The sequence below is a fragment of the Microcebus murinus genome, chromosome 9, assembly GCF_040939455.1.
Source record: "Microcebus murinus isolate Inina chromosome 9, M.murinus_Inina_mat1.0, whole genome shotgun sequence".
Classification (NCBI taxonomy): domain Eukaryota; kingdom Metazoa; phylum Chordata; class Mammalia; order Primates; family Cheirogaleidae; genus Microcebus; species Microcebus murinus.
In genome coordinates, this window is record NC_134112.1 from 34,966,940 (window position 1) to 34,983,517 (window position 16,578).

Genomic DNA, 16,578 nt, shown 5'->3' on the forward strand with positions numbered 1-16,578 from the left:
TTAAAGCCAATTAAAATTTAAAACTACTACTGTTTTATTCAGTGGTTATCTTTTATAAAGAGAAATTACATTCTAGCAACTTCAGGAAAATTGCAATAATAAAAGTTTTCATGATTTTGTTGTTGTTGTTGCCTATTACAAACAATTATAAAGTTTTAGCTGTATAGCGTGGTCACTAGTATGTGGTGACTGTTCACAGCAGCTTTAGTTTCATGTTCCATAAAATTGAGCTTCCTGTCTTTACATTTTAGAACCTAGATCATGAACCTTGAGAATGTCTATGTTAATGCATAAGACTGCTAAGGAAAGGAAATAGTGTAATATGAGAAGACAAAGAAATTGAACCTTCAAAGTAGACTCTTGCATAATAAGCAGAATTTTAATGCTTGTTGAGCTTAGGTATAGAATATACGAAACGTAGTTTTGAACCATATGTCTGGAAATGTCTTACCATTTAATGGGGAAAGCATGAGTACCTCCCTGAGATACTGCTATGGTGGGTTCACGGGCAAACCTGGACTATTGGTAAAAATGAGCAATGACGATGTTCTTCCGACACCCATTTTATGTATGGTTGAGTGTCAAAGATTTGTGGGAATTGCGTGATGATTTCTTTTTCTTGAGAGAAACTTTAATTAATATTTCTAGGATGTGATATCTATCAGGAAGATATTACTTTAGCTAATAAAAATTTTTTTCTATAGAACTATTTAAATATCTAAATTAAGGAATTGTTCTATTATTTGATTCTTATTTATGAACATGAAAGTGTAAGCTTCAGCTATGGTTTGTTTAACGTAACAAATATACTTGTTACGTTTGTTTTTTGGTGGGTGTACTCAGCTATGTAAATGCACGGAATGTGTGGATAATACTGTACATAAATTGCATTTAATGTGGCAAATATATTTGGACATAAGCACTTCAATACAGTCACTATAGTATTTTGAGGATAACAGGATTTAAATAAAGTGAGAACACTTATTAAAATCAATTATTATCTTAGAGAGGAAGGGTAAACACTGATTTACTAATTTGTATATCATTCTTTCATAGCCTGAATATTCATTTTATGTCAATGTAGTTTTTTTTAGTGAAAAACACTGGAGCTGTTCTCTAATTTGTGATTAGATGTAATTACGAATTATAGAACTTTCTCTTTCATTATGAAAACCTTCTCATATTTCATGAATTACTGTCTTTTAATAATATATTGCATTACAGACAAGCACATGATACAACTCTTTTGCAAAATAATAAGCATTTATAATACAATAAATTAAATAACAGCATTTCCAGTAGCCCACATTTTAATATGGATTTCACTGAATTTTGAAGTACTCCATCAAACTCAAATTTAAAACTTTTCGACATTACCGAGAAGGTTTCTCCTTTCTCCTTCAGTCATGAAATCATATATTCCAGAATGGAAAGAAGTAGATGTGTAGCTATGTGAGAGAGATGATAATAGAAAAACATTGTCACTTCATCTGAAGTCTTTGGAGAAAAAAAAAATACAATCATATTGTGAAAATATGTTTTCTAAGTGTTATAGAAACTTTTTTGAAATAAAGCTTTATATTTATTTTTGAGACAGTTTATAAAGCACTCTCATGTATATTATTACATGTGTCCATTTGAGAAATCTACAACGCAGGCAGTAAACTTAGAGAGGTATGACAACTCTTAGCTAAATAAATATGGACCAGAACTGTGATATTTATGGCAAATCTGTTGTCATTTTCATTTTCATAGCCATCATCACAAAGCTTAAGGCTTTAATGCAGATTGATTAGTATTTATTGTGTGGCTAGTAACATGAATATTAATCATAAGAAACTTTCTTTTTAATTTTGAATATTTCATAGTAGGTGCCTATTTATGGGAGGTTCCCTTTGATCCAATTACATATAAAGTATAAAATAGGACAACTTTCCCTGAGTACTGCCTCAAGTACATACACCACAGAAGCCCACACTTAAATGCATGTGAAACAAAAATACTCATACACATTCTTAAGAATAGAAGGTTTATAAATATTTCTGTGGCAATTTCTCTTCTGTTTATTATTTGTAAGCCAACTATTTCTAGGCATCAGGTACTCTGTATCTTTTACTTATATTGTCTTGTACTGAAAATAGTGTGATAGTCAAGGCACTACGTGGGAAATACATCTTTCTTTGTAGAGAGTCCTCAGACAATTCAGGTACTTGATTACCTCCAAAGATGGTTTTAACAACCAATTCTTTACATTTTATTTTGTTTTAAGTTGCAAGTGCCCTATAAAAATATTTTCAAGGAAAAATAATTCCAATATTCATCTTAAAAGGAAAATATTATTATAGTCATGGGAAATTTGGTGTTTCTTTACATGGGTATAAGACCAAGTCTATACTTTTAGATTCCAATATTTGGATATCAAGGGGTGGTCCATTTCTTCTTAACATATTTTTTTTTATGCTTTAGGCTTGATATAGCTATTCTTCCGTGGCGATCATTGCTGGACACTCCAATAATCTATGATTAGCAAGCACTTACTACGTGTTGCATGTGATTTACTTAGGTATATAACAACACCTAGCATTTTCTTTGCTCTCAATGAAACTAGCATAGCCTCCCTGTTTTACCCATTTCAGTGAATTGATTGTCAGATCAAAACAGCAAGAAGGGTTATTAATGAATCAGAAAAAGTATTGTCACTTCTATAGATGATCACTTTCGATACTGTTGTCTAATTATTAAAATTACTCTCAAATTAGCTAATCATACCCTCTTAATCTAATTTAGCTTTCTTTCTTTCTTAGCTGGTTATGACTAAGGAGATTGTTATCCATCATTTTATGATGGCTTTTGAACACCAGAATTTAGTTTGTGAAATAGTAAGGTGTTACAGCAGTGAGTGTGCTGGGGCCAGTTAGTAGGTGCTCTAGGGAGCTAATTGTTAAAATTTCAGGAAGTTTTGAGAGCTGGTTGACACTGCCTTAACTTTTTGGCTCAGAATTTCCTATGGTGAGTATATTTACATCATGGAAAGTGGCAAATTGTACAAATTAGAGCATTTCTCCCCTCCTAACAGCACACAACTGGGTATAATTCACTCTAAATTAGTCCAAAAAATCATATGTTGCATAAATAATTGATAATCAAAAAATCTATACTTGCTTTATGTACAAAAATTTGCCTAAATTTGACTAAATGCACATAACAAATGGTGACTAAATTACACAAAATATTTTAAATGTTTAAACTATAAACATATATGCATACACACACAAACATACATATACGTTTTCTTTTAACTTACTTTGAAAATAAAGGATAATGCCATTTAATTGCATTCAGAAAAACAATTTATGCCTTAATTTTGACTCCACTTTTTAGCAGGAAGACTATAAAAGTATGAAGGAAATAAAAGCATGCAGACTTTTAAAACCCATTCATTTATTAAAAGCAAACCATACCTATTCCTTGCTGTTGGCCAAAGAAATTATGAGCATAGCTAGGTCTTAATATATTAATACATATTAATAGAAAAAGCTAGAAAATCAAATCACCTTCTTTCTAAAATTGATGACATTTTTAAAAACAGAGATGTATTTTATTAAATGACAGATGTGAAATGACTGTTTGTGATTCAAATAAACTTAAAAGATGAACAAATGTGACTTAGTACAAGAATAATAAATCTTAGTGCTGTCTTACCCATGGTACATTTTAATTTTAATATTATTAATAATATTAATAAAAGGGGTATATTATTGAATTAATATTACATCCCAGACATAGACACTTTGCATTTCCTAATTTTCACTTGTACAATAATTGGGTGGATTTTGTAGGTGGGGAATCTGAATTTCTAAAGCCTCACCAGACTCAGAAGACCACACAGTAAATAACAACAATGGATTTCCAACTCAAGTTTGCTGGCTTCCAAGCCCCTGATATTTTCCTCCAGCCATTCTTCCCTTCAAAATATGTTAGAGTTGTAAACAAAAATACATAACTTAATACAGTTTAAATTATAACCACAATTCTGTTTAAAAATGCAAAACTTTTCAAAGTGGATACTATGATACTAAGATTTTTTTTCGTACTAATTGAAAATTATTACAAGATTAGCAGATGATAGAAAGGTTTTGCTTTTGTTTGTGTATATTTGTGTGTGTGTTTTGGACAATTACATTTCAGGAATAATTCATGTACTGCTTTTGTGGACAGCACAGGAGTTAAGTACAACAAAAATGTTTATGCTTCAAGTTCCTTTTCTTCCACAGTGTCATGGAATACTGAATGCTATTTAATATCTAACCCTATACATTTTTGAATTTCAAAAGTTATAAACTGTGACCTATGGTGTAAAAAAATTATCAAATTGTGAGTTTGGATGGAGTGCTTCAATTTGTCGCACAATTACAGCCATGAATTCTCTGCAAGACTTAGATGAAAGCTTCACATTCGCCTAAACTTAGCATGCCACTATTCCCATTCATATGCTATCTTGGTAGAGATAAGAGTAGGTGCAGAAGTTTTTCACATATAATATAACATACATTAGTTTTTTTTTATATTTTAGACTTCAGTGAAAATCATTTTCCTAGTATAATTAATTTAGCAGAACATTAAAGTTAGTTTCTAAAATATTATGAATGCATAGATAATGCTATGATCTGAATACATATCTCCCAAAATTCATGTGTTTGAAATTTAATCCTAATGCAACAGTGTTAGGAGGTAAAGTCTTCTTGGAAATGTTTAGGTCATGAGTCCATCCTCACGAATGGATTAATGCTGCTATGAAAGAGGCTTTGTAGAAGTAGGTTCACTTTCTCTTGCCGTTCCACCTTCTGCCATATGTGAGAAGGACACAGCAAAAAAGCCCTTACCAGATACCAGTGCCTTGATCTTGTACTTCCCAGTCTCTAAAACTGTGAGAAATAAATTTCTCTTCACTGTAAATTACTCAGTCTTAGATATTCTGTTATAGCAGCAAAGAACAGACTAAGGCAGATAACAATTGCACTTAAGTTCTTAAATTTCTATACTGAATGTATACTTGCATTTAAAACTTTCAAAGATATGTTTAGATGCTTCCTGTAAAGTTAGTGATTCTTGAAGCTTTACAGATTGTTTTCATACCATATATGGGATTAAAAGGAAAGCTTCATAGGTAGATAATTTGAGTCGATTATATACACAAATATACCTATGTATCTTTCTATAATTGCCCCCATCCATGAAATGGTACAGTAGTGATAATATTATTGGTATTTCCCATAAAGTTCTCTGGCAAAGACACTGGTTAAAGAATCCAAAAACATCAACTTTTAACAGACAACTGCTGTGATAGCACCCTCAAGACTACAAATTATAAATTTTTTGTGAATTAATCTTAAGCAATTTGTATCACCAACTTGATTGTAAGTTACTTTGGGTTAGATACTATGTTGTATTTCTCTATGCCATAGCACATTACACAATAAACTATTCATATATGCATATATTAATAATATACAACACTTGCAGCATAGATTATGAGCCATGAGTACATGGTTCTAAGATGGATTCTAGCATCAATATGGGATGTAAATGACACTTTATTTTTGAACCTTACAGTATTAGAACTGAAGTGTTCCAATATCCCTGTTTCCACAGACAAGCAAATTCTAGACTTCACCATCATTCATACCATCCTTTGTCCAAGAAATGGAACATTAGAATCAGCCTCACTGACCTCAACCTCTATTTCCCAGAATAGCATTTATACCCTAAACTAAGGCATCATCTTTTCTTCTTATTCATAATCTCTTAGAACATTGTACCCATTTCTGGCTTCACTGGTCTCTGTTACCAACCACCTTTATTTGCATATTCCTTATGGGGTAAGCCAGGAATTCTTAAAATTTTTGATTTTCCTTTGATTTCTCTACTCAGATCTCATATTTTAGGTTTTTTCCAAGTAAATATTATTGAAGATTTGGGGAGAGTGGTTAGCACTTCTTTGTCACTTTCATCTTATTATGCTTAAACATATTTACATCAGACTTACTCTCTATTACTTTGGGAAATTATTAAATCATACCTCCAGTTGATTTAATTTACTGATTTTATTTTTATTTGACATTAATACTTTGAAAAACAGATATACTTTTATTTGTGGAGGCTTTGTAAGTAGTGTTCTACAAATATAAGTTCTAAATTTTTAGACTTCACATAATTGGGAAAATCCTTTTGCAAAAACAATCATAGATTGACTATAATGTGTATGAGTTATCCTGAGACTGTTTTCCTTATTTCCAGTACAGCTGCAATAGGGACATAGATCACAAGGAATTTAAGTTTACAAGCAACAGTCAAAAGGAAACTGATGCTTGGTGCATGGGCCAGAATCCCAGGTTGTTTGGAATTTTATAATTAGTTGTATTTTGTTACTTCTCTATATTACTTATGATTTTTTATAATTTGTCTATTATATTGTGAAATTAAAGCAAATTCAATTTATAAATTGTTGTCCATTAATCTTTCAATGTGATTATTTCAGAAAAGTATACCTAAATGACTTTTTCTCATACCTTCTATATGAAGAAAATCATAATTTGATAATATTGCTAAGTAAATAAGAACGCAACAATTAGGCTTATATGTATTTTTTAGTAAATACATTTTTCTTGATCTTCTAAAAATCCATTTAAGAGTGTTAGTTATACATTTTCTGTGCTCTAACATCTAGGTACAATATGATTCCTATCTTCCTAAATCCACGTACCTGTTTGCCAGGACTCTTTAATGGAGAAGAAACACGCACACATGAGAGCACGTGTGCATACATCAATACCACTGGGCCTTGTAAAGTGTCACCTCCTCAGTTTCCTTGGAAAATCATAATTAAACCTTCACCTTCATTTTTAGACTAGCCAAAAATAAAGGCATACAGCCTTTTAGGGGCTCATCCATTTTTTTAATGTAAAGTAGAACTCTACTATTCACTGTGTAAATTCTAAACTTCCTAGATTTTAGATTGAGTTCTATTTTAAGGACTAAATTTTTGTATGCTTTTCAAAAAAAACTTTCTAACTCCTAATTCTGTCAGATTCATACTTTTCAATTGCTGAGGCCTTACACCACAGTCCTCTGTTAATAGTGGCTAGAGCTTAAAATTGCTTATTGAATGCTCACAATATGTAGGCACTGTTCTAAATAATTTACTTAATTTAATCATCTTCACTTTATTTATGTGTTAAAGATGAGCACAATGAAAGTAATAAAGGGCTGAATGAGCCGATAAGTGAAAGAGACTATCCTCTTAACCTCCATGTGTGGGCATATTGGGTAATCAATATTCTGTTTGATTTTTTTTTTTAGCTTTCATAGCTGTATTTAGTATCACAATGAAATGGTGGTGGTTCTCAAATCCTTGTTTTTGTGTAAAGCCATGCTATAGGTACAGAACATTTAGGGAGTTCAGAAAATGTATTTCTCTTCATTTCTATAGTTGAAAGACACTTAGGCCTAGAAACATTGTGTGACAATATGTGACCTCTGGTGGCCTCGTTTTTCTCATCTGTAAACAGGGTAGGTGGAAATAGATGACTTGAAAGAATCTCTCTAATTTCTAAAATATATGCATATAAAATCAATATTTATTAATTCAAAATTTATTAATTAAAAATATATAATAAAATAGATAATTTATTATTAGCTCTTATTTTGGGGGGGGGGCTTATAGAAACATGATACTTCTCTCTGAAATCTATTGAAACTATAACACCTGAACAGGGGTTACTTCAGGAAATGGCAAATAATTTCTATGTAGATTACGTATGTACCCTTTTGCTATTCTGTGTGGATAATTCTCAGAAGTTATTAGAGGCATTTATTCTGTAGTTATATATTGGGGTAAATTAGCATTGACAAATCTCTTAAGCAATTTTATCTGCAAATAATGTAGTCATCAGCTTGGAGAGATAAGGCTTGACCACAGTATAAAGTTGAGTGTTATTTACACCTATGTAATTCACACTAACTTCTGAATCAGGTTGATCATTCTCAAAGAGAGTTATATAACTTGGAGTTATTGATGTCTTGTGCTAAATATTATCGATATGCACTGGTTTTCAATTGGGGGTAAGTTTTCCCCTTTGAGTACACTGGCAATGTCTGGAGACTCTTTTTAATGTCACAACTAGAGCAGGGTTGCCAAATTTAGCTGATTAAAATACAGATGTCCAATTAAAATTTGAATTTCCAGTAACAATCAATATTTTTTAATATAATTATGCTTTATGCAATATTGGTGATATATTAAAACATTTTTTGTTGTTTATTTTCAATTGAATGGGGAGTCCAGTATTTTATCTGACAACACCAAAAGTAGGTTTGGGGGTTGCTATAGGCATCTAATGAGTAGAAGCCAGAGATGTTGCTAATAATCCTACAATGCCCAGGACAGCCTTCCTTGACACCTTTAATTATAATTTATTTATATTTTATAGCATGTAAATATCACAAGAATTATCCAGCCCAAAATGTTAATAGTGCTTAGGTTAGGAACCATGATCTATGTGCAATTTCTTCCTTTGCTTGGTATAATATTCAATCTCTTGGGTTTTAAACTTTACAATAGCGACACTGATTTCGTATATTTATATTTGAACATGTTTAGAGATACCATCATAGATTTAAAATGAAGGTAATATTATCTGACCCCATCTCCCATTAATTATATAAGAGATGTATAAAAAGCATTTTAAAAAGTTAATATAAATAACCATTGAGTGATTCCCCCGCCCCCGCCTTTTTTGTTAGCTGAAAGTCACTTAAATTCCTATTTCAGAACAAGGCCCCTTCAGGTTATCATTGAAATCATAATCTATGATCAGAATACGAAAATCAAAGATCCTGCAGAGTATTAGGTGTCTGCATTGAAAAGACAAAGTTGAATAAGGCAAAATTAATCTTAAGTAACCTAGAGTTTAGAGTCTAGAGAAGGAAAGCAGTCATGAAGATAAATAAAAAGTTCAATAATTTATATATTATTACTACAAAAATATATTACAGTCATTATGAAGACTTGGCAAACAAAGGCTCAGAATCATGGCATAAATGCAAACCCTCATACTCTAAGAAGATGTGGACTTATCTTCCATAATACAAAAGAAAAATCTGTGGAAGTTTTCCTGTTACAGGTCCAAGAGATTTACTAAGCTACTAGCAGAATTGGTACTGAATTTTCTGGCAAATCTGTGGGGTGTTATTTGATGCCATAAGACAGCTTGGTCCTTTTTGTCCTGTTGATAGCTATAAATTAGAAGTGTCACAATTCTTTTGGCCAGTGCCAAGTTGTCTATTGTCCATAACTTGAGAAAAGTTTCTTTCCCTCCCCAATTCCCCAAAGATGCAGTAATACCATGTAACTCCATAAGAGTTCCATAAGCTACATAAGCTTCATAAACTGACATAAGAGCTGGGTAGGAGGTGAATGTGGACAAATGCCATATTTGAATCCCCTTCATGACTTTTCCTGATGCTTCTGCATGTAAAGTGTAAGTGTGAATGCCAACATTTATCTTAATTCACCTCCAATGTTTGAAAAAACTATAACAATATTTGATGTCAAACATTTACATCGTAGTAGAGGAAAGAAAACATCCATATAGTGGCGGAAGGTGGTAAGCATTGTAAGAAAGGAACAAAAAGAGTTTTAATAGGAGCCTACAGGAGGAGTGCCCTTTTAAAACTAATAAGATCAAGGGAACTGTAATGGAATGTGCTGTGTTAAAAAGTCTTCATGAGAGGTTCTAGTCCCAATGGAGGTGCAAATGATGACCTTTGAGAAGTCCTTTGCTGTTAGGCAAACTCTAGACACAGGTGCCTTGTTTTATTGGATGGATGGCCATGATCTTTCTGTAGTTTATGTTTTCTCTCATAAAGGCAATTCTGGAGATCTGTAACCAGTTTCTAAGCCTAGCAATGTGCAAGATCTACAAAATTTACATTTACCTGAAAGACATGCACTATTTTTTTTCCATGTAAATTTCTTCGAAGTTGGCAATTGGAAGAATTAAATCTCTGCCAAATTTGACTCAAGTAAATTGCATTATGTGACCATTTGATGTGTTTTTGGCCTCTTCTTAACTTTTTTTTTTAACAAAAATACTGTTTGTATTCAGTGTATGTATGAAATTAATCATGATATTAATTTTATCAGCTTTTTTGTGGATTTCACTTTGTATTTTGGTAATGAAAGAAGAATCATTGGGTTGACATCTTTTTACTATCAAGAAGAATTACACAGTAAAAAACAAAAAAAGGGAAAATAATGAAATTTTTAAAAATTAAGTGTTAAAGTCTCATTATTGAAAAATAATGGATCAAACTAACAGTCTGTAAGATAAAATTGAGTTCATATATCAATGAGCACAAAATGTAGAGAATTGAAATGATTTATGGATTAGGTACCTATTTTAAGCTGGCTAAAATTCCTATAACTGCCATCATCCCAAAATTACAGAGGAGAAAGGAGGAAGCAAAAAGAAAGTCTTTGTTCTAGTATTTGCCAGTTTATTCTAGGAATGCAATGCAATGCCAAGGCAAGATCATTACCTACTGCAAGGAAACATCTACATCTAAAGTGTGGATGATTTTAGAGACCCTGGTATTTTATTTTTATGTAAAATTGTGAAGTATGTGTTTTCACATTGTTTCATATCCACATTCATGCTGTTATTAAATTTCTTCCAGTTTAAGAATAATCCTGGGCTACTTTTCTGTCTCTCTATTTCTCTCCTCTCCACACATGCACACAAACATATTTGAACTTGGCTTAATTCACTCTTTTCTTTTTGGTAAATTTTTGTAGCCATGATGAATATGTGACATTTGTGGAAATCAGAATTCTCCTTTATTCTATAATGCAATGTAAAAAAAATACAGGTTTTTATAAAGCATCTTAAGTCTTTATACTTTTCCCCTTATATTATCACTTTGTATAGCATGATTTGTGTCATGTTAGCAAATGTAATATATTCTTATGTAAGTAGCTATTGCTAAATAAAGCACAATTATGCATATTATATTTTAATTAATCTCATTTTAAGAATTAGTTGTATAAACACAACCTTAAACATATGGGGAAAAAGTCAACTTTGTAAACTAAAATTGAAGGACCATTACATAAGTTTTTAGCTATACACGATTACTCTTTCAATATAGACCACAAAATTAGAACTAAATGCCCTTAACAGAAACAAATAGGATATAATCTACAAATTACTTTTTCAAAATATATAATTGGCTACACAAAAATAATAAAAGCTAACCTATTTTCAGTTTCACTATGTTGGGGTTTATCTGGTTGGTTTCATCCCTGAAAGCGTATTAGACAATCCCATGAATATTCAAAGGGGTGGTGAACAGGGAGTACACCTGGTGAGGAATATTACATCTTCCAATTGACAATCACTAGTCCAGTAGGTAAAATTATTTTTGCATTTTGAAGACAACTATTATCATATTAATTATACTCAAAAATCCATATCAATTTTTTTGTTTTTGGTATGTGAAATTTGAGTTTGCTTTATAAGAGAAACTGTCATAGCTATATTTTTCAAATTAAAAGTACAAGACATTATGGGTGTTTTCAGTGCTATCCTATTCTACATCCAGAATTGTGGTTTTTCACTCTGATTTTTTCCAGCACACACACTCCTCAGTGTACAATAGACACATTCATTAGTAATAATAGTTCACTATAACTGTGGTTCTCAAATCTGGAGAGTGGATTGGCAAAAGGATTTAGGAACCCCCAGGGACAGTTGTTTACTTTGAAAAAAAAATGGAGAAGCTGAAATGCCCACTCATTAAGAAGCTGGAGTAGCAAGTTGGATAAATGCCCATATGGAAGGCAATTTCCCGTTTAAATGTGAAAATTACTACCATCAATAAGATTATTCTATAAATTTACCCGTCTCTATCCACAATCCCTATGCCTATGTAAAGATGATTATTAGCTTCCTATACCTATAGATTTTTTCAACTTTAATAAATAACAGAATATCTCTCATTTTCAATGGCTTACAAAATACCATCAATATTCTCAGGCTTAGTATTCATTCTTTCTTCTGAATATGAACTAATTTTATTCCAAGCTATCCAGACATTCCATTCCATTTTGATATTTTACAGACATAGGTAAATTATGTTCTTCGTTTAAACAAGTTAATAAGTTTACCCAAAGTAGCCAAAAATATACTTAATCATGCTTTATTATTTCTCTTCTGCTAAAGAGTGTTCTGTGCCACTAGTGAACCGACCAAGTCCTCACATTACTAAGTCTTCAATAAAACATTATTATCTTTTGGCATTCCCTTGCACTGGGGGAAATAAAAAGTCACATGTGGAGAAGTTCTAAATGCGAGACAGAAATGATCCTTTGAGGGCAATTTTTATCCTCCACGGAAGTATTGCAGACTTCTTCCATTAGTGTAGTCCCAGGGAGCAAAAGGTTAGGGAACCGCGACTGCCAGCTCTACCTGAACACATAAGTCAACATTTCCTCCAAGGAGTGAGAGAGTGTGAGGGTGCACTCACAGGTGCATTAAAGTATCTGAGACAAAAAATAACAATTGTAGTTTTTTACGTTGGAATATACCATACAGATGGTGACATTTTGTTTGTGGTTGTAGGAAAGAAAGAAAGGCAGTGTCCAGATTCCCCCCTCAGCACCTACCATTTGGCATTGGATATGCGAAGTTGAAGAAAATGGAGGGAGTTTTGCCTCCAATTGAAACAGCTGGGAAACAGATGGAAATTGATGTCAAATTTGCCAAAAGCTACACCCAAGTTTTCCACCCATTTTCTACCGAAGAATAGCAAGTCTGGTGATAGTAGTAAAGGCCTTAGGGTAAGCCTGTGATAGACTTTGTAAACTATATATAAAAAAAAAAAAAGTAAAAAACTTTTTAAAATCCCAAGATTATAGGAATACAAATCCAGAAATGTAATTCCAAGAAGTATGTTTTTAATAAAAGACAGTGAGAGTATTTTGGATGAAAACCACAACAGAATCACATACACAAGGATAAAAGCAATGGCTGGATTAATGGACATGGGTGCTGCCTCAACTGCATTATCATTCTGCCTCTCAGGTGATGGAATCAAGAAGCACACACCTAGTCTTTGTCATATAATTTAATGTAATTTCATTACAATTTAATGGTTCTGTCTGTGACTGTCGTAAATGTAAGCGTGCACAACTCACTTCATTTTAGTCACTGGATTTCACTTTGTGAGCAATTTTGGTTTGGAATTCAGGCATTCAGTAAATTGTCTTTGGATTTCAATGTTGACTTACAGCCAGATTTTTGTTTAAATTCAGTCACTGGATGTATAAACCTTCTGTTGTATATTTCTAGTTACAATGGGCGTGTTTATAGATCCATTACACTTGACTGCCCTTCCAAGCATTGGCCCATGTTTTGTATGTTTGTTTCTGTGTTTGTGTGGTATTTATAAAGTACTTTTGAATATTGCAAAAGTTAAAAAAGATCAGTTTCAAAGAAACTAAAATAAATACAAGTTAATAGGCTTTCCTCAATGTGAATTTGTTCATTCATGCTTACATAAGGGAATGTACTAACTAACCATGAATCATTCAAATTGAATTGCTCATGAGAAAAAATGCTCTGGATTTACTGTCAGTTTCCAGAGTGGCTTGACTGAAGGGAAAGGAGCATTGTCCCCACATAAAGAATAATCAGCCACAGATTTCAGGCAGAGCGTGGGTCCAAATTGGCAAACATTCTTTCAATTCACGTGAGAACATGGATGCATGTGGGAGAGACTTGTTATCTGCATATTCCACACTGTGACTGAGTTTGCAGGCTGTGAGAACAGCCCATGGAAAAGTTAAAAAAAAAAATCAATCATTTGGAAGTTTTTCTCACACAATTCCAGAATAGCTAAATGCTCCAACGATGTGGATGTTGGCAAGTCTGTAGCTAAAAACAAGTGAATGATGGACTGCGGTTTCCACTTAGAGCCAGGTAAGTTGGCATTGTGTACTCATGGTCTACCTGAGAGCTCACACATCATCTATTACATAACTCACCTTGTCCCAGTGGCTTTCAGTAAAGAGCAATCAACCTGTGCGTGACATATCGCAAGCCACGTTTGTGCTGGATAAAACCCCACCTGCCCAGCCAAGGTGGGGAGCCAGTCAACATGGGAATAAGTGACAAGCCCAGAAATGTGGTCAGTGAATGATGAAGAATTTTAGGCAGTGCCAGTGCACCCGTCATTGAAACATACTTGGTGATCCATCAGAGGAATAGTAATGGCCCGTGTGCCAAAGATGTTCATGCAAACCTATTGCTCCTGCTTCTGCTGCTGCTGCTGCTGCTGCTACTAGGCCTAGAAAAATTGACATCTGGCCCTTTAGGTTCTGGTAAGAGTCAAAATAAAAGTGTTTACATTAAAGTGCCTTGTCTAGTGGATATCTACTATGCAGGGCCCTCTTTATTTCTGTCAGACTTCCCCCAGGCAGACAGAAAGGAAAAAAACAATTAACAAAATACATTTTTAGTACTTGGCATACATATGCATCATTGGATGAAAAATCAATATAATCAAAAAAGATGTTTTATAAGCCAAACCATATTATGTTTTTCAATGAAAAAAAAATGATTGAAATGTCACTCATTGTAACCTTGGTTAATGATCATTTTTCCTGCATCACACCTCTCACAGGGGCTCATGGAAGAGTTAATTGTACTCCCACTTTGTAAAGATGTCATGGCTTGTGTGTACATGTACAGAAATGATTAAAGAGCAGATATAAATTTTAGAAGAATGCCAACATGCCCTTTTATCTTGATTATGTTGATATTTCACTGAGTATTAATTTGACATGAATTACTAGAGCTCTGTATGATTACTTCTAGTGTATATGGATTTTTTCCATTATTGATGCACATTCTGTTCTTCAGCATATTAAGAATGTCTTCTAACTTACATGTTAGAGATATTATTAGGATAAATGAAATACTATATGTCAATTATGTCTTGACTCCTCCAAAGAAAGATGGAATGTTATGCTGCAAATTATTATTGGTAGTTCCACATTGCACTATAAGATTTGGTGTTGTGCATAGCTGATGTGATGTGTTGTGTATTTTATGTTTATCCTATATAGAAAATATTAGATATTTTCTAATATATTTATAATAATATAATAATTTATAATATAATTTATATAATTTATAATAATATAATAATTTTCTATAGAAAAATATAGAAAAATATCCTATATGAAAAACACATTTTAAAACACTATTCATACTTCCTTTATAGAACAGCCATGATTCCTTTATAGATTTCATGTTGGATTAAAATGATATAAAATAAAAGAAGAACATTGCTATTGCCCTCAAGGAGATTATACTTAAATGGAAATAAAAAGGCCAATAAGTAACCATACTTTTGAATATCTCAGTCTGAGCTTGAACTTTTATGGTCAAGTTGCTAAACATTTTTATTGCTCAAATATTCATACCCTAAGTTGCCACATTTTTTTTTTAAGATTACTCTATTCAATGATACTTAGACTTCAAGTATAGCTGTGAAACAACTTATTAGACAAAATTTCATATTTCATATCTAAAATTGTTTTTGAGAAAGGTTTCAGTTTATCTTAATATCACATTATGAGCAATTGAAATATTTGTTCATATTTTATAAGAAGGAAATTAGACACTTTCCCAATTAGGCTGTGAGTTACTTGAAGAAAGATGGGAAAATAAGAAATGTATCTTACCCTGTTGAGGTGAGATCGATCCTGTTGTTTTTGGTGTCTATTTGTTCAGTGTCTAGCACAGTACCTGGGAAAATAGTTACTCATTAACTATGAATGATATGATTGCATGTATTTGAATGAATGAATACTAATCCTCTCTTACTTTTTTTCAGACTCCCAGGAAGGAAATTACAAGTCAGAAGTCAACAGTAAACCCAGGAAGGAAAGGACAGCTTTTACTAAAGAGCAAATCAGAGAACTTGAAGCAGAATTTGCCCATCATAATTATCTGACCAGACTGAGGAGATATGAGATAGCAGTGAATCTGGATCTCACTGAAAGACAGGTAAAGCTGGACATTGTCATTACATGATCTTTTTAATTGCTGTAGGGACAACAATCTTCTTTCACCATTTTTGAAATGCCTAGAAATCTGATGTTTTTGAATACCAGTTGGAAGACAGGTGTACCATTACATGACAAAGTTTTTGCCAGCTGAATGACAAAATTAAGGATAATATAGCGATGTTTAAAAAGAATTCAAGAAAGAAACTTTTATTATGAGGATATGATCTTACTGTATTTTTTAATTTAAAATATGATTTCTTTTACATAATAATGGCATATGGTGAGAAATTTTTTGGGTTTATATTTTAAAATCTTATTTGCCTTACTAGAAAGTTGGTGATCCCAGATTAGTATCCTGTATTGTTTGGAATAAGGTGTATTATGTTACCGTAACACATTAGCCTTCAAACTTCAATGGAGTAACACAAAAATGTTTATTATTT

At 32.4% G+C, this 16,578-nt stretch overlaps 1 protein-coding gene across 1 annotated transcript in view; it reads left to right on the forward strand.

Annotated features, from left to right (window-relative positions):
• The window catches only part of MEOX2 (mesenchyme homeobox 2), a 65,038-nt gene that overhangs the window by 31,830 nt on the left and 16,630 nt on the right, over window positions 1-16,578 (forward strand). Inside the window, exon 2 of the mRNA XM_012741973.2 lies at window positions 15,961-16,133. Coding sequence (XP_012597427.1) covers window positions 15,961-16,133 — 173 coding nt within the window. The remainder of the gene's footprint in view (window positions 1-15,960; window positions 16,134-16,578) is intronic.